This window comes from Coenobita brevimanus, chromosome 49 (assembly GCF_032717465.1).
Source record: "Coenobita brevimanus isolate Jiangsu-jjx chromosome 49, ASM3271746v2, whole genome shotgun sequence".
In the NCBI taxonomy this organism is placed as follows: domain Eukaryota; kingdom Metazoa; phylum Arthropoda; class Malacostraca; order Decapoda; family Coenobitidae; genus Coenobita; species Coenobita brevimanus.
This window is the reverse complement of record NC_137002.1, coordinates 5499810-5522108: the sequence shown is the minus strand read 5'-3', so window position 1 is coordinate 5522108 and position 22299 is coordinate 5499810. Positions and strand designations below refer to the sequence as shown.

Below are 22299 nucleotides of genomic sequence, written 5' to 3'. Positions count from 1 at the left end.
TTTCCTGGTGTACAGGAAACCATTTGGCTTGTCACTCAGTGCAGTCATCCATAGCCAGAAAGAAGAGGAATGAATGAGGACAGAAAGACAGAAGAGGAAGTGTAAAGTCACCCACAGGCAGAAGGAAGAGGAAAAAATTATGGAAATAAAGACAGAAGAGGAAGGAAGGAAGAGAGGAAAGGGCAGTCACCCAATAGCAGCACTACATCGAGTAAGTGGATGGCGAATGGCCCCATCTATAATAGAATCAATACTGTAAATTTACGGAAACCTGGAATTCAGCTTTAAAAGTAGGAATGGTATTTTAATGGGCAGTCTTTTTGTAATTTATCACTGACTCAGTTGTAAAAAAATAATGGACATGAAATAGGGCAACATATAGCAAGAACTTACTATATTATTAATTACTATTATTATTGTTTTTAATATTATTGTACAGTATTTGTACAAACCACCTTCACTACACATGTCTTATTGCTTCATTTTTGCTACCTACAGAAGAAATAAAACGTTACCATACATTCTGGTACAATGATATGCTTTTTATATTTTACTCTTGGACCTGTAGATGACTTTATTCAGCTTACAGGACACCTGTTGTAATGGAAGGATTTAATTAAATCCTTCTCATCAGCCTATTCATATCACTGTACCAAGTTTTTATTAACCTACACAGACTGTAAAATATAATTAACACTGCTTAAACTTAACAATTACTTGAGAACCAACTTTCCTCTACTGGCAATTGAAGCGGAAGCCATTGAATACAGGAAAGGTCTGCATGTTAGCATGGTTTGTGGTGGAAGGACAATACCACACAGTATAAGTGATGGGTAAAGGTAAAAACACAGTTGAAAACTGTTTTGAAAAATGAAGGGCAGCAATAAACAGACAGGTGAAAACTGCTTCGAAAAGCCGAGGGGAATGGTAAAATAAATTTTAAACTGCGCTGAAACAGAAAGATGGAATGAAAATAAAAATTATAATGAAATGGAAAAGTGGGATGTAAATCTCCTGTCAGGTACAGAACACCAAGAGACATTACTCAGAAACTTTAGGATTCTCCAAGCAATGATTCCAGGTAAAGGATAAAAAGAAGTTACAGGCAATGCTTTGACTGGAATACTGCCTATTAAGTTGGGACAAGAACTAAACTGAATGACTGTACTTATATGGGTCATGAGGTGAAAACGAACTGAAGAACTAAACTTGATAAATGTACTTATTATAAAAGGTCAAGTGGTGTGTAAGCCAAGTGGAGAACTAGAATGTATGACTGTAGTTATACACAGGTCATGTGGTATGAACACTGAAGTGGAAGATGGAGATCAGAATGTACAATGTATTCAATACTCTGAATGGTAACTGCCAGAGCTACATCACCTACCTTGAGGTAGTAGCAGCTTGAGGCTAGGCTACAACAATCATCCTTTTGGGAATTTCAACCTGCACTTATCACAGGACCACCACCCAGACTGGAATCCTCCTACCACTAGGCAACCAGTAATCAGTAAGTACCCTGGCTATACCCTGCTATGTACAATTATTTTGATTCACTGAAAAACTTACACACTACAGCAGCAGCCCTGACCACTTCACTCAATCCTGCCTCCCCAAGCCTAAGCACTCACAACCAAAGAAGTCAAGGTGCAGGAAATCCAGCACCGTTTTATGTTATGCCCATCACAATGATGCTGGGGATGTCTTGCTTTTATTTTTTCATCCTTGCTGCTTTGAATTTGGAGACCTTCTTGGGCTGAGCATCAGAGGAGGAAGAGGAGGGAGCATCATCTGTGGGTTCTTGAATTTTGTGTTCCTGAACACGGTATGAAAATGCCTGGAATAAATGTTGTGAACAAATTATTTTTGAGACAGACAAGATACGCAGTCTTTAATATAAACAGGGGATGAATTCTAAAACATCAAAACTTCTTACATATAACTGTTATGCCACTTTGGAGGAAATGGTATATTTACTTCACAGGTAGCAATGGAACGTTAACAGGCAATTTTTCTTTAATTTACTGTGCATTTAATTGAAAAAGAATGTTTAAAAAAAATCTTACAATGATAACTATCAGTAAATTCTGTCTACTGGGTACTGTATTACTCTTCATGCTTTAGTCAACAAAGTGAAATGACAAGCCTTTATCACTATTTCTCAATTCAATAACATTCATATACTCTGCCTGTGAGGTGGAATCAGGCTTCCAGGGGCTTCAATAACGTGTGAATGACTGTGTGACCAATTTCTCTGAGTATGCTGTCAGTAGTTCTACATGTACTTTCATACTTTCTCCATCCTTGTTTCTGGCTCCTACCTCACGCCAACTTCAGGTAGAAAAATAGGTTAGGATGATGATGATGATGTATACCCTCCTGCCTCATGTGCTGAACATTCTGCCTCTGCTTAACCATGTGAGAAGGTAACCAAGTTTATTCAATAAAAGCAGATCTGTTTCATGATTTAAGGTTAAAATTCTTCCGTTACAAGAATGGCAGATTGTGGGAAGTAGAAACACTAGCATCCAATACATAATATCTCAATATGAGCTAAGGAGGGCCCAAAGCTTGGCTATCATAGTCCGGACTAACAAAAGAAAGATAAAAATATGCACTGATGCAATTTATGAAAACTGGCGTATGACTCACAGGTTTGAGAGAGTGTGCCCTCTTGGGTGGTGGTGATGGTGGTGGTGGTGGCTGGTCCTCTGGTGTGTCACCCTCCACATCCAGTGGCTGGGGTGGGCAGCACCAACCCTCATCTTCACCAGAGTTATCTATACAGAAACATGACACAGGATGCAATGCAAGTTTATTTTCACCTAACAGAACTAAGGGCCATATTACAAATGGAATATGACAATTCCTTGCACAAAATTTTCCACATTACTCCTTAACCCTCACCACTGTCTGACCTATCAGCACATACACACCAGACCCAAAGCACAGTGGTCAATTTGTTTTCACCTGAGAACCAAGGGCTGTATTTTGAGTGGCACAGAAAGCTTCATAACAACTCTTCCTTAGTGATTTAGTTTGCCTATTACACCTTAACACTCTACTACCTGTATGCTATTTATACTGCTTTAACAGCAATTTAATCGGCATCGGTACCATACAAGGGAATACTGAGGTGAAATGAACAGAATAAAATCACTATGGATGAGGTGTTGCAACATCTTCAAAGCCACTCCACCTATGCTGTGGTTCATGAAATCTGATGAGCCTTAGTTAAGAGAAACGACAGGATAATTCAAGGCATTTTTCATTTATACAAAAAATCATCCATTAACCACTAAATGAATCCAGTACTCCCCAATCAAGTTCCCTGATGTATGTATGGGGATTTAAGGGTGGGCCTCTGTGCTGTGTTGATATAGTTAATTCCACTGTCCTTATACAATCTTTAGACAGTGCTAGTGAGGTAAGTGCTCCAACTGGGTGTGGCCATAAGGGTCAAACTGTAAGAGGTGGTCTGGGATTATTACTCTTGTAATACTTCTAAGGTGTGAGTAACTATACTCTTTTTACTCTAACTTGGCCTAAAATTGCCATCTCCTCATCTTACATATAGTATTCGGCTGTAACAACAAATTGACACTAGAATGTGATGAGTCCCGAAGATCTGTTGTGAAAAGAATGCAGAGCCACAGCACTGCCTTTCCTACCACTGAGCTACATGAAATAACCAATAAAAGGATGAAAATCTGGACCAGGTTAACCTGTCGCGTCCCGGAAACGTGAATTCACGTCCTCACATGATGTGCACTCATATCCTGGAGACATAAATTAACGAGGCAACATTGCAAGGACATTGCAAGGTCCCTACTTTGCACAATTTTCAATTTTCACGAGTGATTTTTGGCACGTATACACGGGACACCTTCCTCTACAAGATGCCAGGCAGGGAAAATGTCTTACCCAGCATGACCTCCCCCCCCCTCCCTGCATGACCTTTTCTCAGCAATTCACCTGTTATCAGTGACCTGACCAGCAAAGCCATGTCATGCCACGGTACAAAATTCAGGGCCAGAGTGATTCCCCAATCGATGACAATGTTGAGGACAAACATTAGAGGAAGAAACAGTCAGAAATGATGATCACGTAATGTGGCAAAAAAAGGTCAGGAATGGTGATGAGTAAGTGAGTGAAACAATGCTTGTAATGCCTATATTACCGTTTGAAAACCAATATACTCTCATACTACATATAAATCCGTACCAAATAAATAAATAAATACCATTTATGAGTGGTGTAGAATAGTTATCCTCCCATAGAACTCGTTTTCTTTGCAGCCAGCCTGATAGAAAACCCTGTAAGGTAAGGAGGAACTCCTACCTGGATCGAGTATTTTAAACCTCAGGTGAGTGATTTCTCTATGAATTTTCAATGTTTCTCACCAAAAGCGGATGTTTGAGCCACCCCCAAAAAAAGGTCCAAAAATGTCGGGACTGGAGCGTACCACTGCCCAGAAAACGTCGGGATGGGGCAGGTTAACCCCTAAAACGCGGCTGTGTACGCGCGATCCCCCCCCTGTGGCGGGGTTGTAGCGGGGTCGGAGTACCTGTGGAAAAATATTAGCCAAAAATCATAGATTAACCCTAGAGCATTAAAATTTTTATGGCATATATTACTTACATTCAGCTATCTCCTGAACCACATGTTGAGCCTTCGTTGACTACCCAAGGACTTGTGAAGACTTGCAAAGTTGGGTAACAAAGTCTTCACTCTCACACCTCCAGAAACCCGGTTTTCTTTCTACCACAGCCTCAATCTGTCACAGTACACTTTATACAACAACGTACAGGTTGTTTGGAATCCGTATTTGTAAATAAGAACTGAAAATAAGGCTAAAATGGACGGAGCGCACGGCCGACATGCAGCGCGGTGGCGATCTTCCCGTCAATATTGTCACATTTGCCTTTTCTCGGCAAAAAACACGTATACTCCTTTTTTTTCCATCATAGGACTTCGCAAACGTTTGCCTGTCACTATTACGGTAATAAAAATCAATGTCACTGCCAGTATTGTGGACTGGGAATGAGGAAGACCACCGCGGCGCGAGTTTATTCAGCCTTACGGCAGGCACTTTATTCTCGCTCCTGTCGGCCACTCGCACTTCATTTCTATCGCTCACTTTCACTGTATCTTTTTTTTTTTTGCCTTATTCATCAGTGTCACTGTCCAGTGTTATAAAAATAATATTTTATACACAAAAAACTTTTACTTTCAGAACACAGAATAGGAAAATATGCTTTTATCTTTTTACACTGGAGTGACTGTCACTCGCAATACTTATATGATTACTATGTACAATTATTTACAACAAAAAACACTGTAACTGTCAGTGCTTTTCCAAGTACATACACTAATTTACACTCATCAGGCTGTCACTGTCAGCACGTAAAAGAAAACTAAACAATATTATCACTGTCACTCTCAGTATTTTTCCCAATATTTTTACCCTTATTTTCAAAATCTACTTAGGCTGTGGTAGTCGAAAAAACACGGGTAAGCACAGAGGGGAACTTTGCACTCTTTGCACTGCAAGGAGGTGCGCCTAAAAGTTCTTTCCTGCCTGGTAGTGTGGCTGCACACATGACACCTCCTCAGTGCTTTCCCCCTCTTTGCAGTGGCTGGCAGTGGCTCCAGGCGGTGTCGCTGAAGGTAGGCCATACACTGTAGGCGGTCTGGAGGTGTGTGAGGGTGGCGTTTGGGACCTGTTGAAAGCACCTGGCCATAACGCTGAAGCAGCTGGTAGACACAAGTCTTGGAGAATCTTCTGAGAGAGTAGTTGGCTGGCTTCCTGTTCTTGATTTTATACAGGATGAGGGCGTTCAACATGCACATGTCAATCAAGTGCAAGAACACCTTCCTGTACCAACGACGATTTTTCCTCAGACAGTCAATCTCTCCAATCATCATATCCGACTTGTCCACCAGCCGCATATTGACGTTATAGTCAATTACAGCATCAGGCTTCATCACAGGCTCGCCAGTCCTTCTGTCGACCTTCCCTGTTGCCAGCATTTCACCCTTGTGTACTGTGGTGAGCATGTTCACGACTCTCTTATCATGCCACCTGATCGCAAGCATCTTGTCAGATTTCTTCAGGTGCACGTCTCCCCGCTTTGACTTTTCAGCCTCTGGGAAGGCAGGGTAATGTGCCCTGTTACTTCTGACAGTGCCACAGGAGCCGACGCCGTGTTCAGAAAGGTACTTGGCGAGTTTTGGAGCTGTATAATAATTGTCCGTATACAGGACATGATTCTCGCCAAAGTACTTTTCCAAAAGCACTTTCACCACAGAACCAGAGAATCCAAGGGGGTCAGTCTTATCCAAGTCGACATTGCTGGCGGTGTAGATGACGAAGTCAAGGATGAACCCCGTCTTGCAGTCGCACAGCACGAAAAACTTGATTCCAAAGCGGTGGCGTTTGCTTGGAATGTACTGGACGAACCGAAGACGGCCCCTGAACAATACCAAAGACTCGTCAATCACGACTTTCTTGAAAGGGCGCAAGAACCTCGTAAACTTATCTTTGATCATGTTCAGGATTCCCCTCACTTTCCATAATGGGTCAGTTTGGGAAGGCTCATCATTATTCGCGAAGTGAAGATAAGTCATCAGCTGCCTAAAACGATCGCGGCTCATGTATTTATTGAATATTGGTGTTGGGCACAGCTCGTCGGAACCCCAGTACTCTTCCAACTTATGCTTCCAGTTGTGCGGCATAAGCAACATCAAGGCAATAAATACAACAAGCTCGCGGATCGTCAAAGGCACCCATGATGCCATCCGCGACGTGGATGGCGTCGCAGCCTCACCTTCTTCTTCGCGAATTGGCGCACATTGCCCCTCGTACCTGTTGGTCTCGGTACAGATGTGCTCCATAACCTCGTCGTCAAGGAAGGCCAACAGGTAGTCAACACATTCACCATCGTCGTCCACAGGGAAGTCAGCCTGAAGTCCACACTCACTTTCGTCAAAGGGCAGATCTTCAGGCACAAAATCTGATCCCTCTGACCACACAAAAGCATCTAAAGTTCCCTGCCTAGGCTGGGAGGTGCTTGGGGCGGCGGGGGGTGAGGCAGGTCGTATGGGAGTGGGTGAGGCAGGCTGGGCAATAGTAGGTAAGGGAGAGGTTATCCCAGGCCGTGTTGGTGTTGTGGTGGTGGTGGTGGTGGTTGGAGGGAGATTATCGCTTGGGTCAAGGTCACCCGCAGTGGCGTGACTCCTGAGTTGCCTAGTGGGAGTTAGCCTAGGGGACTTAACTTTACTGACACGAACACTAGGCCTACGATAACCTCTCATACGTAACATTGCTCGTCTACTTCCCTTTCTCGGTGGTGATGGAGACTCCGATGACTCAGGAGACAGGACAGCAGACGAGGAGGACGAGAGAAGAGGGCTGGGAGAACGTGGCGGGCTTGCGGTGGTGTGGCGTGGCGTAGTGGACAATGGTGGTGCACTGCTGTCTCCGCTCCTCTTCCTTTTCTCTCCCTTTCCATATTCGAGGCCCCTTTTCACCGGGGCCTTCCCTGTAGAGGTGCTGGGCACAGTCACAGTTTCCTCGGGCACAGAAATCATCACTTCAGGGGCTGAATCAGCACTCGATTGTGTCTCTGATTCAGCCAGGCTAGACAAAACACCCACGTCACTGCCGTAGTCCATAGAGGCTTTCAACAGTTCAGATGCTATGGCCGAGTCACTTAGCCCCTTGGTAGTCACTTGTAAAGTTTTGAAGGGCGTAGAGGTAACAAAACCCTTTTCGGAGGGCTAGAAGGCACGGAACTAGAAGAGCTAGAGCCTGACATGGTGTCACCGTGGCAGATTTGCGTGGACTGACGCTAATCTGGGGCAAACCGCGCGAAAAAATGACAGTGTGACAACTGGGGAAACAAGCGTTTCCCAATAGCAAAAAGTGCTTGCGAGATGACGGCGCAGATTGACACGTATCAGCCATCCGCGCGTTGCCATATCGCACGACGAGGGAGGGCCGCGCATCGGTGCATCCGTGGGTAAAAAAAATGAGACTTGGCAACAACCGAGGTCAGTAGTACAAAGGTCAAGTGTGCTAAAAGTAGCTCACGGGTGGCGGGACTGAGAGACAATACCAGCTTGAGCCTGTTTGCCCGCGGTTATTCAAAATTAACTCAAATCGCAAACGCGACGACCCGCCGTCTTGCCCTTTGGGCCGACCGTCGCAAAAGCGACGATCCGCGTTTTAGGGGTTAAGGAGAGAGAGCTATAGTCACTCTTGCCTGCAAAGTCACAACAAAGTAGCCTGACTAAGGGCCCCTACACCCCTAAATGGCAATACTGGATTGGATGACAGATGTAAAATTACCCTAACATATGGCTGTCTGCTGCAGAATACTGTCTGATGTAAGTTTCTTCCTAGAGGCATTAAAGAATAATAAATGCTGTAAGTCAATATACACAAACTACAAGAAAAATCTGCTGATAACTCTGTACCACAAGACAGTAAATCACACATGATACCAATACATACAGGTAAGCAAGGGTACTCTGTCAATAAATGTAATCTAATGACAGGATGACATACATTTTATTGGGTCAAGACATGATAAAGTGACAGGACATCTAATAAGAGAATGAATAACAAGAATTAATTGTTCTAGCAAGGCCAATCCCCTCTGTAATAAAGCCTTAACCCCTTTAGTTTGTGTATATTATGTGTGTGTGTGTGTGTGCCCTTGCGCATCCATGCATGCATGCTTTATTCTTTTTAACAATGCCAATTCTCTATGTAGTAAGATCTTAACCTCCTTAATCCATTTTTTTATCTCTTTGCTATTTGTAAACACATGCAATTTAGATTCCCCCCCCCCCTTTTTTTTTTTTTTTTTTTTTTAAATAAAGCCAGCATTAACCCCTTCATGACTTGGATACTCTAAACTGAATCAAATCCTCTGTTAGCAGCAAGAATAAATAAAAATTATATCCTCAGGCTGAATGAGGTAAGGGCTGCCATACCTTCAAGTGGAAGTGATGCGGACTTCTTGAGTATCCCCCGTGGCTGAGGCTCGCGTGCAGCTGGGGCCCCAAACACCTTATAGATATCCGAGGGACTTTGTACCTCACCCCCACCCTCCTTCTCCTCTGGCTTGTCCCATTCTTCACTACCATCAACATCCAAGGAGAGTGACAGGGGACCCGTGGAGTACTTAATCCGATAAGTCTGCTCACTAAGGTCGTCGGGGATAATCGTGTACAGGGGTCTGGCATCATCGGCCCAAGAAACACGCCGCTTCAATTTGGGTTTGATCCTGCGTAATACTGCTGGTAAGTTTCTGTCAACCGAGTTTTCTTCAGTATCTCCCACATCTCCCTCTTCCATGTTCTCTTCATCTTGGTTTGTGTTTTCTCTCTCATCTTCCTCCTCCTCTGTTTCCTCCTCATTGTTCTCTTCATCTTCGCTTTCACCCTCCCTGAAACATACGGTGCATTACGAAGGGTAGAGATGACATGAACAATTTCTTATTGCTCCTGGTGCAGAAGAGGGATGCCTTCTGCTTCCCAGCTATATAAACATCCCTCAGCTCCCTCCCTATCCCCCAAAAAGAGGATGGTGGATTGCAGGGGATGGGTAACTTCAACTGCAGTCTACTGGGTCCATATTCAGATGAGCCTTGAGTTGCTACCAATACTATTAATACTACCTATGTTCCTGACTGTGGGCCACTTAAAAAAATCACAAAACGTATAGTTTAAGATGTAATTTGGGATTACAACACAATCTTTTGTTAAATTGGCTAAAAACACACTTTATACAAGTAGACTCCAGTGTCTGGTGATACTCTGGGGAGAGAGAGAGAAAAAAAAAAATGCTTAGGCCATCAAATAGTTACCCAGTAAATTTGGCTGTGATCAATTTTTATACATTTCATTCTTTGTGGATTTTTGCTTTTCATGGATGTGTCTGTCCTCTTACACTTGCTAAAAATGATGGATGATCATATATCATAGCATAACAAAAATAGCTTACTCCTCCTCCTCCTCCTCATCCAACTCAGCCTCCTCCTCCAATTCCAGCTGATCCAGTCTCCGCATGATGTCCTCGTATGAACGCTTGTCTTTACCCTCCAACTTGTCCACAAAATCGTCCTTTAGCAACCCATCACCCTCACTGCCGCCAACATCCTCAGCTTCCATTCGTAGTTTTTTAGCTGCTCTCTGCTCCTGGTAGTGTTTGACAACCATTTTTCTGTGCTCTTCTGAAATGTGACAAATACCAGAAGTTTTACACATGGCTGGGCTATGTGGAGAGAATGGAAAAAAGTGTATACGAGTGAGGTGGAGAGGAAGGGGGACATTAAAACCAAGCATGATATCGAGGAACTGGGTGCAGAGGTATATGAAACAGGAGGGTGAGAGTGGGAGAAAGGGCAGTGTGACTTCCAAGGACAGGGTGATATGGTGGCAATTCAAATGTGGCCCTCCCTTCTCTGGTTATGGTGTTTGGGTATAGACAGACAGATAGAATCACAGAGATAGAGTTAAAGGTGCACTGTGCTTTCACAGGGTGACTGGATTCTCCAATAAAACAGTCACATTAAATATTTTTATTTTGTTAACCCCTAAAAGACAGGTGTCCACATATGCTGTCCAAGAGTAGTAGGGTCAAAAAGATGGGTGTCCGCATATGCAGTCACGCCTCCACCACCACCCCACCCCTACAACCACACCCACACACCACTCTCCACTCTCCCAACACCTACCCTGACCCCCCTGCCTCCCCCCAACCCCCAACACCCAAACCCACACAGCCCCCAACCACCCCCACTGTCCCTTACCACTCCTAACCCCCACCCTCTAACCACCCTCACCCTCCCACCACCTTCACCCTCCCCATCCCCACTAATCTCCCATCCCTGTAACCACCCCCCACTTCCAAACAATCCCCCCATCAACCCCACCCCATATCCCCCACTCCCTACTCTTGACCACCTACCCCCCCACCCCAACCCACTACCCTCTACCCCCCCACCCCCACCCCTCCAACCCCCAAACCATCCCCAATCTCCCTCCCCACCCCCTACTTCCCACCTCACCACCTATCATACCCCCACCCTCCTATCCACCACACCCAGCCCCCACCTCCCCCAACCACCCAGCCCACCCCCTCACACCACCCACAACCCCCCCATCATCCCTCCCACCCCCCACAAACCCGCCACCATATCACACCCACAAATGCCCGTCCTGAGCATGTCAAAACATTCCAATGCCCGTTTTTTAGGGGGTTAAAGCTGTAGAATCATAGTAGTAGTTAAAGTGTTACCAGCAGCAGGCGAATGACTACCACTAAAATGAGACGTAATATCATGAGTGAAGTGTGGCTACAAACTTGGTAACTATACATAAATTCAGTCACCGTAAGAGAGAGAATTCAGCCAGATATACAAAGAATCAAAATACAAGCTATTCAGTGTGAAATCCCAGGCTGGGGAAGGGAACATCAGACATTACTAATCTATAAGACTTACCAACATATAAAAACACTACCACTGCTTGTAACATTAAGAGATGGCACTGGCATGTATTCAGTAAAGACAGTGGACTCTATTATTATTGTTATTATTTACTACCATTAAACCAGGAAATCATTTACTATGCTGGGTGGTAACCATATAACCAAATTATGGCACCTGGTTGTTTAGCAGGTACTTAACCCCTTAACCCTGGGCTTGGGGCTTGGCTGCTTACCCTCCCAGCCTGAGATAATCAGCGATTTTTGCCCCATTTTCAAATATTTGGGGGAAAAAAAAAAATTACTTAGAATAAAAAACTAAACAGTAGGTGAAAGTACAAACCTCTGGCTATGCGATGACGTTATCAATAGACCGGTAGGTAGGCAATCAACAATGGGGGGAGGAGAGGAAAACAAGCGACATGTTCACAGTACGGAGACAATAGGACAACAGACTGCAACAGGCAGAGTGATGGTGTAGGGTGGCAGAGGGGAGGATGTCACGTGTCACCACCATGCTGATATGTATACACCCGCGATTTTTCACATTATTATTGTACTTTAATATATATATATGTATATACAGTATGTATATATATATATATATATATATATATATATGTATATATGTTGAAATAAATGATGACGATGATGAAATAAATGAAACAATATGGTATGCGGGATGATGAGATAGTGATTTTGGAAGGGGACTTAAATGGTCATGTAGGTGAAGCAACACAAGGTTATGAAGGAGTGCATGGGGGATTTTAGGAAAAGAGACAGTAGGTTAATTACGTATGAGTCTGGGGGAAATAGCAGTCAGATAGATTATTTTCTGGTTAGGAGGGCCGATAGGAGGTTAGTGAGGGATGTTAAAGTTATAGGAAGTGAGGAGTGTGTGCAGCAGCACAAACTATTGATTTGTGATATGGTGCTTAAAGAACAAGTGATGAAAAAGAGGACTTATGTACCTAGGAGGAAAATATGGAAGCTGAAAAACCAAGTAGTAAGGGATGCCTTCTATAGCGAGTTGAGGAGAGTGGTGGCTGAACAGGGAACTGTAGACAGAGGCGTTAATGAACAGTACAGAGCCCTCAAGAACAATTTCTTGAGTGTTACTGATGTAACATGCGGCTGGACAAGAGGACCACCAAGACATAAAGTAACTTGGTGGTGGGATGAGGGTGTAGAAGCTGCAATTTAAGAGAAAAGAAGGCTTTTCCGGGAATGGAAGAAGGGTGGTAGCAAAGAGGAATATTTGGCTGCCAAGCGTAGGGCTAGGAGAGAGGTATACAGGGCAAAGTCTGAGTCACAGAGACAATTACTTGATAACCTAAATCATGGGGAAAGGAAAAATATATTTAGGGTGGCAGGTCAGGTGAAGAGGGATAATCGGGATATCATAGGTGAGCAGTGTGTGAAGAATGATGAAGGCAGGGTAGTGGTGAACAGTGACGACATTAAAGATGCATGGAGAGAGCATTATAACTGGTTGCTGAATGAGGAGTTTGACTGGGACAGGGAAGGTTTGGAGCCAGCAGATCCAGTGTCTGGCCCTTGGCCTTTGATTGATACTGCTACTGTGAGTGAGGCAACGGGCAGGATGAGGGTGGGGAAGGCAGCAGGTGTGTCTCGGTTGACTGCCGAAATGTTGAAGGCCTCAGGCGATATAGGGGTGAGTTTAGTCACTGACCTGATAAATAGGATTATCTATGAGTGTGTTGTCTGAGATGATTGGCTGAAGAGTGTAATTGTAAATGTGTATAAAGGGAAGGGTGATGCCCTGGAAAGAGGAAATTATAGAGGTATAAAGCTTTTAGATCAGATAATGAAGGTAATGGAGAGAGTTTTAGAAGGTATGATTAGAGAAAGAGTGAATATTGATGAGATGCAGTTTGGGTTTATGCCAGGTAGGGGGACCACTGATGCCATATTCATTGTTTGACAGCTTCAGGAAAAATATATTGGTAAGAGAAGGGATCTTTATTTTGTTTTTGTTGATTTGGAAAAGGCCTTTGACAGAGTCCCTACAGAGGTGGTGAAGTGGGCAATGAGAAAGCTTGGCTTGGAGGAGTGGCTGGTTAGGGTGGTTATGGCCATGTATGTGGGTGCTCACACCCAGGTGAGAGTGAATGGAGATTTGAGTGATGAGTTTTCCGTGAATGTTGGTGTGCATCAGGGGTCAGTCTTGAGTCCCATGTTGTTTATCATGGTACTTGAAGCCCTTTCACGTGACTTTAGAAACGGACTCCCGTGGGAGTTGTTGTATGCTGATGATTTGGTGTTGATTGCAGAGAATGAAAGGGAGGTGGAGGAAAGGTTTAGGAAGTGGAAAGATGGTATGGGGCAAAAGGGTTTAAGGGTAAATGCAGATAAAACAAAAGTGATGATATCTAGGGTTGGTGGCGGTACTGTCAAAGACGAGGGAGAGTGGCCATGTGCAGTTTGCCACAAGGGCGTGGGAAGTAATTCCATCTTGTGCAGTGTGTGTGATAAATGGGTGCATAAGAGATGTAGTGGTATCAGAGGTAGACTGCGAGATAATGCTGATTTTATGTGTACGGCGTGCCGGGGTGAGCAGGTGGAGATCGTCAGACGTGAAAGGATTGAACTTGCTGGTGAATCTCTTGAGTGTGTGGAAGAGTTTTGTAATTTGGGAGACATGTTGTGTGCTGGAGGTGGGGCTGGAGCTAGCTCTGTGGCTAGGGTGAGAAGTGGTTGGAAAAGTTCAGGGAGCTCTTCCCTCTCCTGACATTGAGAGGGCTCTCCCTACGTGCTAAGGGGTCTTTGTATGCAGCATGTGTTAGGAGTGTAATGCTGTATGGCAGTGAGACCTGGGCAGTGAAGGAGGAAGACATTCGACGGCTCAGACGTACAGAAATGACAATGATTAGGTGGATGTGCAGTGCGTCCCTGCGTCCAAGGCCTGGAGGGGCTGGGTTTACAATGGAAGAGTTGAGAGGTAGGATGGGACTGGAGTGTATTGGTGTTGTGATGAGGAGAGGTAGATTGAGGTGGTTTGGACATGTGGAGAGGATGGGGGATGATAATTGGGTGAGGAAGGTGAGAAGTGTTAATATTGGGGGTGGGGTTATGAGGGGTAGACCGAGAAAGACATGGGACGAGGTCATTCAGTGTGACCTTAGGGTTAAGGGACTGAACAGGGAGGCTGCAATGGATCGTGCAGCGTGGAGAGCCGCCATTAGGTGACCAAGGCCGACACATGCAAGCATGTTGGAGCCTTTAAAAACGAAACGAAACGAAACGAATATGAACCTATTATATTACAGAAAGAAAAGGAATTATCAAACATTTAAAACAAGATACAAAGTTACAATTCTTACCTTCTACCACCATCTTCATGAGGGAATAACAACTGAAATGAAAATGATGACAAAGACTAGCATGACATCAATCAAACACACTCTCAATGTCTATCACTCCCCCCTCACTCCCTCCCTGACTGACTCTCCCACCATCCCCCTTCCCTCCCTCACTCCCCCACTCCTCCCCTCCCTGACTGACTCCCCCCACCATTATCCTTCCCTCTATGACTTATCTGTTTCTTCCTCTCCTTCCCCCCACCATTCCCATTCCCTCCCTCCCTTTCCTATTTTTCCTCCTTCCCTTCCAACCTCCTTCCACTACCCTTACAATTCTTTCTCTTACTCTCATTCCCCCCTCTCTCACCTTCGCTCCGCTGGAACTGTTCTTCAGTCAACTCCTCCAGTATCTCAATCCTGTCACCCTCCTCTCCACTCATCACCTCCTGTGCCTCCTGCAGCCATCCCTCATGTATCTGCTTTGTTGCCTCAGCACTCCTGATCTTCTCATCACAGTCTGGAGATCAGGGAACAGATTTATACTGCCAGATCTTGATTTCCCCCCACTGAATTGTAGGGAACCCAGGCTAGGGTACCACTGGTCTAGAACAGTGATTCTCAAAGTAAGGGTCGCGACCCAAAAGAGGAATTTTGATGGGTTGCAGGGACATAGAACAGGCCTAATGTTTTCAGTGTAGGCCTATTTTCTTTATGTAATTGAAATTGTAATTATCCTTATTACACTATTAGCATATTCTTAATAACTACAATAGACTATATACAGGTCACTCACTCTCTCTCTCTCTGTTTGATTTACTTACCCCGTGGGTCACGAAGTCTTGAAATATTCCAAACAAGGTCGCCCACTAAAAAGTTTGAGTACCGCTGGTCTAGAACATTTAGGGGCAGGAGATCAACCTATGTTTCAGCAGTGTTTACAAAATAAAAAGAAAGGGGGGAAAAAAAAAAAACTTTGGCAACTTTTTTCAACTCAAATCCTGGTTCACTGGCCACATTGTATTCTGATCTGAGCACTCTACCAACTGCACAACCCCTTCTGCCAAACGTTTTTTTTTTTTTTTTTATACCTGCTACCTCTAGACCATTTCATTCAACTTTGGAGAGGTATTTTGGACTCGAGAGGTTAGATGTGGCCTTAACTAACTCCTGCATAATACCAGACCTCCTAAAAGTTAAACAGCATCAAATGGAATGGCAAGAATAAATGAACAAAATACATCAACTCAATTGAGGGGATTAAACATAATCTGTTTATTGCATCATTGAGAAAATCTGCTCTATCTGTGGTGTGCAGATTAAAAATTTTTTCCAATTTTTTCTTTCTTTTTTTTTTTTTTATACAGAATGTGATGAAATACCTGGGTTTAAATTTTTCTGTTGATGCATGCAACGGTTTGGATACTTAATGTCCTGAATTAACTACTTTATCAGGAAAAAGAAAAGAACAGTATTGTATATTTTTCTATTTTTAAAAATGTCAATTTGACGAAAGCACACCAAAATACAGGACCAAAATACAGGTAGACAAATTTCCAGATCAGTAGCCATTATAAGCACCAAACAAATAAATGTAAGATAATTAAATATAAACCGGTTGATGCACCAAACAAATAAATGTAAGATAATTAAATATAAACCGGTTGATGCACCAAACAAATAAATGTAAGATAATTAAATATAAACCGGTTGATACTGAGGCATGTTGCAGTCAGCACTAAGTCTGCTGTTACATGCAGTTTACAGGTTACAATGCATATACAGTATGTGTGTTTGTATATTAGCTTGCCTTTATTTATACCACCACAAAAATACATAAGTAAATTAAAATAAATAAAAAATAATAAAAAAATACAATTAGTGAATATTATAGTGACAAAATATAAATAACAAAACCATCTACTTATCCTGTAACTTGGTTAATATCCTTTGTAAATGCTTCCCCTAGGCTTGTATGATTGACTATATTATTAACAGCTTATAAGCTTCCATTCCACCACAACCTTACCTGTTTGCTCCTCCATATGAAATGTTGATGTTCTGTTGTGCTACGGTATGTTTGTGCAACAATGATGATATTCGCTCTATAGCTGCAGCATGCTGGCAGGAAGGACCAGTCAGCATACTGCTAGCTCTAGGTATTTTTTAAGTATTTTTTTCCTTATCTCACCATCAGCAATATCTTTACCACATTTTTTTTTTTTTACGCAACTGATCTCAGCACTCAGAAACAATATGGTACATTATAAAATGTAATCTAAATGAAAAGAAAGCCTTGCTCCTAAACCTATGACAATATGGTCTTTAACACCTTCCAGAAATGTAAACAAGACTCTCAGCCTCTAATTCTTACACAACTGATGCAAGTAGTCCTCATGTTAAGAAAGGGATAAGTTCCAAAACATTACAAGCTTCTGCAAACATCTGCACTTGTAAACTGGGTGAAAACTGGCAAATCAACTTCATATACGGCTACAGAACTTGCATAGGTACTTTTCATCATAAGCGCTAAGGATTTAAAAAATAAAAAGGGATATAAAGAAGATTACATAGCAGCGTTCTCACCTCGTATCCTGCGTGCCACAATCTCACGAGCTTGCTTGGCACTGCGCTCGGCAAACCAGTTGTCCCCCAGCAGTACCAACACCTCATTTGTGTGTACCAGACGCCCTGGCATGAACCCTAGCTTACCTATCGGCACCATCACCTGAGGAACGTACACGTTATTATCCCAGACATCTTTAGCCCAATAATGAATTTTTCGATCATTCTTTCTATTCTCAGATTATTTTACTAGACTTAAAAAGGACCCTTCATGGTGAAAAGGTATTACCACAAACACCGTCAGCCCAAGAATGTACTTCCATTCATTTTTTTCTACCCCAAGATGATATTCATTCAGCTTACTCACTTCGTGGGACATAAATCGAGTGATTATTAAAAAAAGACAATAAATTTAGAGAATATTAAAGTTTAGCAAGCAAACAAAGTGGATGAGGAGACTCTTTAACCTGGCGAGAATGTGGCCCCATGAACTGACCTCATGGGTGGTCTTGTCTGGCAGAGTCCTCAGCCTTTTGTTCAGATGTTCGTAGTCAGTGCGATACTTGCGTAGCTTGGTCAGTTCATCGTCCACCCTTGCTAGCCTCTGTAATACACATCAATATTAACATTTACTCCACGCAGGAAAAAAGCACTCCCCTCGCTATTTCTATTACCAGACAACTTAATCCTGTAAGCAATGGCCACAAAATACTCCCTGCTATGTCAACCTGCCCTCTGCCATCAAGCTGCCTTCTCTCCACCTTTCTATCATATACCTCTCCACCCACATCCCTTCCCTGACAATGCCTGAAAATGAAGTACAGTACAGTAAAACCTTACTGCAATATAATGGACTACCGTATGTTTTCTCTAACTTTTGCTATTTATTAAAAGATATATCTTTAAAAAATAAATAAAAAATGAAAATAAAAACATCAAAATACCCAGAATCACTTTAAAAACTATCATCTCACCTCCTTATGAACCTTCTGGAGCTGCACTAGGTTGCCCACACTCTCCCTCACTGTCTGTAGTGTCACTTTGGGCTGGTCTCCCCCACCGCTGCCCCCCACCCCCTCCTCACTGCTTGGGGCCGCCTCTGCCATCATGTCTGCCACAAGAGAGGACAACGTTATATGTGCTATTGATATATGGGGACCGTCACAAGTAGGGTGCTGGAGAAGGAAACATTCAAGCTCTGACACCAAAATAACTGGGTAGTGAAGTTACCTAGTATCAAACATTCCTCAACTCCTTTCCCATTCCCCCAAATTAGGATGGTGGATGACAGCAAAGGGTAACTTCAGCCTGTAGTTATCAGTTTATGTCCAGATGAACCTGAAACCAAAACAACACATATAACCTAAAGTGGGGTTTTCAGTTTTTTCTGAAGGACATCAACATGTATCAGTAGGACTTTGATTAAATTTTAAGCAATTCTGGGATAATAAAATCATATACAGTATATATATATATATATATAAAAAGGAGGAGGCCGTAACACGGGCCGAACAGGGTAGTACTCCCGAGGGGAATGGGAATGCTGGTGATAGGGAGAGCTGGAGCTCCTGTTTCACTAGCTATCTAACCATCCCCCTTTGCTGACCTATTCAGTGTGACAGTAACATGGAGAGTAGACCAGCATACTCTCCCAAACATTTCCTCTAACTATCTATGCACTACACCACCTGCACTTTACATTTCACACAACGTATCCCACTACGTTACAGGGGTTGGCACCAGCAAGGGCATGCGGCCAGAAAACTTTGCCCCCGGTACCTAGTGGCGGACTTCTGGGGGGAGGCGTGGCGGGGGTTCTGCCGGCATAGATCATGGGTCCAGGGCGAGATGGGGCTCGGGCCTGTGCTAGAGGGTACAGGGCATTGCGGTTCCCAGGCTGCTGCTTCCGCCCAATAGAGAGGGGCCCGAACCTGGGAGTAGCGCCCCAGGAGGCTGCCCTATCAGTGGGTGTATAATGGCGGAATAGTTGCAGTGCCAAGACGCGCTTGGAGGGTGTCCCTGCAGCTGTCCTGGCAGGGTGCCCCGAGGCCACTACCACAGCCACTGGTAAGCTGGTGGGCTAGGGGTCCCAGATCCATTGCCTGGACCTGGGACTGTGCAGTGAGTGGTGTCTGTCCCTCTTTATTAATACTGAAGATGACAAAACAAAATAAGTTTCAAAGCAAGCCTGAGGACAGTAAATCACCCATGGGGATGAAGGTGGGTTCATGGAATGTGGGAAGTTTGAGGGGAAGAGCAGGGGAAGTCGTTGAGGCATTCAGTAGGAGGTGGGTGGATGTGGCGTGTTTCCAGGAAGTCCGGTACAGGGGTGGATCAGCCAGAAAGATTGTTGGGAAGGACTGTTGCTATAAGTTGTTTTGGCAGGGGGGGACAGACGGATATGGAGGTGTTGGTGTGATGGTTGCAGAGAAATGGGTGGAATATGTTATGAATGTTTTGAGAGTAAGCGATAGGATATTGGTAGTGAAAATTCTGTTGGGAAGAAAGATAGCTGTGATTATATCGGCATATGCTCCACAGGCAGGATTGGATGAATCAGAGAAAGATAGATTTTGGGATGATTTAATACGTGTAGTGGGTGGTATGCGGGATGATGAGATAGTGATTTTGGGAGGGGACTTAAATGGTCATGTAGGTGAAGCAGCACAAGGTTATGAAGGAGTGCATGGGGGATGTGCATACGGTCTAAGGAATGCAGAAGGGGAAAGGATACTCGAGTTTGGGGAGGCAACGGACATGATTGTGTGCAACACATATTTTAGGAAAAGAGACTAGGTTAATTACGTATGAGTCTGGGGGAAATAGCAGTCAGATAGATTATTTTCTGGTTAGGAGGGCCGATAGGAGGTTAGTGAGGGATGTTAAAATTATAGGAAGTGAGGAGTGTGTGCAGCAGCACAAACTATTGATTTGTGATATGGTGCTTAAAGAACAAGTGATGAAAAAAGAGGACTTATGTACCTAGGAGGAAAATATGGAAGCTGAAAAACCAAGTAGTTAGGGATGCCTTCTCTAGCGAGTTGAGGAGAGTGGTGGCTGAACAAGGAGCTGTAGACAGAGGCATTAATGAACAGTACAGAGCCCTCAAGAACAGTTTCTTGAGAGTTACTGATGTAACATGCGGCTGGACAAGAGGACCACCAAGACATAAAGTAACTTGGTGGTGGGATGAGGGTGTAGAAGCTGCAATTAAGGAGAAAAGAAGGCTTTTCCGGGAATGGAAGAAGGGTGGTAGCAAAGAGGAATATTTGGCTGCCAAGCGTAGGGCTAGGAGAGAGGTATACAGGGCAAAGTCTGAGTCACAGAGACAATTACTTGATAACCTAAATCATGGGGAAAGGAAAAATATATTTAGGGTGGCAGGTCAGGTGAAGAGAGATAATCAGGATATCATAGGTGAGCAGTGTGTGAAGAATGATGAAGGAAGGGTAGTGGTGAACAGTGAGGATATTAAAGATGCATGGAGAGAGCATTATAACCGGTTGTTGAATGAGGAGTTTGACTGGGACAGGGAAGGTTTGGAGCCAGCAGATCCAGTGTCTGGCCCTTGGCCTTTGATTGATACTGCTACTGTGAGTGAGGCAATAGGCAGGATGAGGGTGGGGAAGGCAGCAGGTGTGTCTGGGTTGACTGCTGAAATGTTGAAGGCCTCAGGCGATATAGGGGTGAGTTTAGTCACTGACCTGATAAATAGGATTATTTATGAGTGTGTTGTCCCAGATGATTGGCTGAAGAGTGTAATTGTAAATGTGTATAAAGGGAAGGGTGATGCCCTGGAAAGAGGAAATTATAGAGGTATAAAGCTTTTAGATCAGATAATGAAGGTAATGGAGAGAGTTTTAGAAGGTATGATTAGAGAAAGAGTGAATATTGATGAGATGCAGTTTGGCTTTATGCCAGGTAGGGGGACCACTGATGCCATATTCATTGTTCGACAGCTTCAGGAAAAATATATTGGTAGGAGAAGGGATCTTTATTTTGTTTTTGTTGATTTGGAAAAGGCCTTTGACATAGTCCCTAGAGAGGTGGTGAAGTGGGCAATGAGAAAGCTTGGCTTGGAGAAGTGGCTGGTTAGAGTGGTTATGGCCATGTATGTGGGTGCTCACACCCAGGTGAGAGTGAATGGAGATTTGAGTGATGAGTTTTCCATGAATGTTGGTGTGCATCAGGGGGTCGGTCTTGAGTCCCTTGTTGTTTATCATGGTACTTGAAGCCCTTTCATGTGACTTTAGAAACGGACTCCCGTGGGAGTTGTTGTATGCTGATGATTTGGTGTTGATTGCAGAGAATGAAAGGGAGGCGGAGGAAAGGTTTAGGAAGTGGAGAGATGGTATGGGGCAGAAGGGTTTAAGGGTAAATGCAGATAAAACAAAAGTGATGATATCTAGGGTTGGTGGCGGTACTGTCAAAGACAAGGGAGAGTGGCCATGTGCAGTTTGCCACAAGGGCGTGGGAAGTAATTCCATCTTGTGCGGTGTGTGTGATAAATGGGTGCATAAGAGATGTAGTGGTATCAGAGGTAGACTGCGAGATAATGCTGATTTTATGTGTACGGCGTGCCGGGGTGAGCAGGTGGAGATCGTCAGACGTGACAGGATTGAACTTGCTGGTGAATCTCTTGAGTGTGTGGAAGAGTTTTGTTATTTGGGAGACATGTTGTGTGCTGGAGGTGGGGCTAGAGCTAGCTCTGTGGCTAGGGTGAGAAGTGGTTGGAAGAAGTTCAGGGAGCCCTTGCCTCTCCTGACATTGAGAGGGCTCTCCCTACGTGCTAAGGGGTCTTTGTATGCAGCATGTGTTAGGAGTGTAATGCTGTATGGCAGTGAGACCTGGGCAATGAAGGAGGAAGACATTCGACGGCTCAGACGTACAGAAATGACAATGATTAGGTGGATG

The 22299-nt window shown here is 43.9% G+C and overlaps 1 protein-coding gene across 1 annotated transcript; it reads right to left on the bottom strand.

Annotated features, from left to right (window-relative positions):
• Positions 1-1711: 1711 nt before the first annotated feature.
• On the bottom strand, positions 1712-18706 carry uri (unconventional prefoldin RPB5 interactor). The gene is made up of 10 exons (XM_080272029.1): positions 18616-18706; positions 18360-18496; positions 17882-17989; positions 17407-17548; positions 15191-15340; positions 10040-10244; positions 9004-9446; positions 8793-8795; positions 2653-2780; positions 1712-1837 (listed from the first exon to the last, which is right to left on the bottom strand). The coding sequence occupies exons 2-10, from the start codon at positions 18492-18494 to the stop codon at positions 1712-1714; spliced, it is 1440 nt and encodes a 479-aa protein (XP_080128155.1). The 5' UTR covers positions 18495-18496; positions 18616-18706.
• Between the last annotated feature and the right edge of the window lie 3593 nt (positions 18707-22299).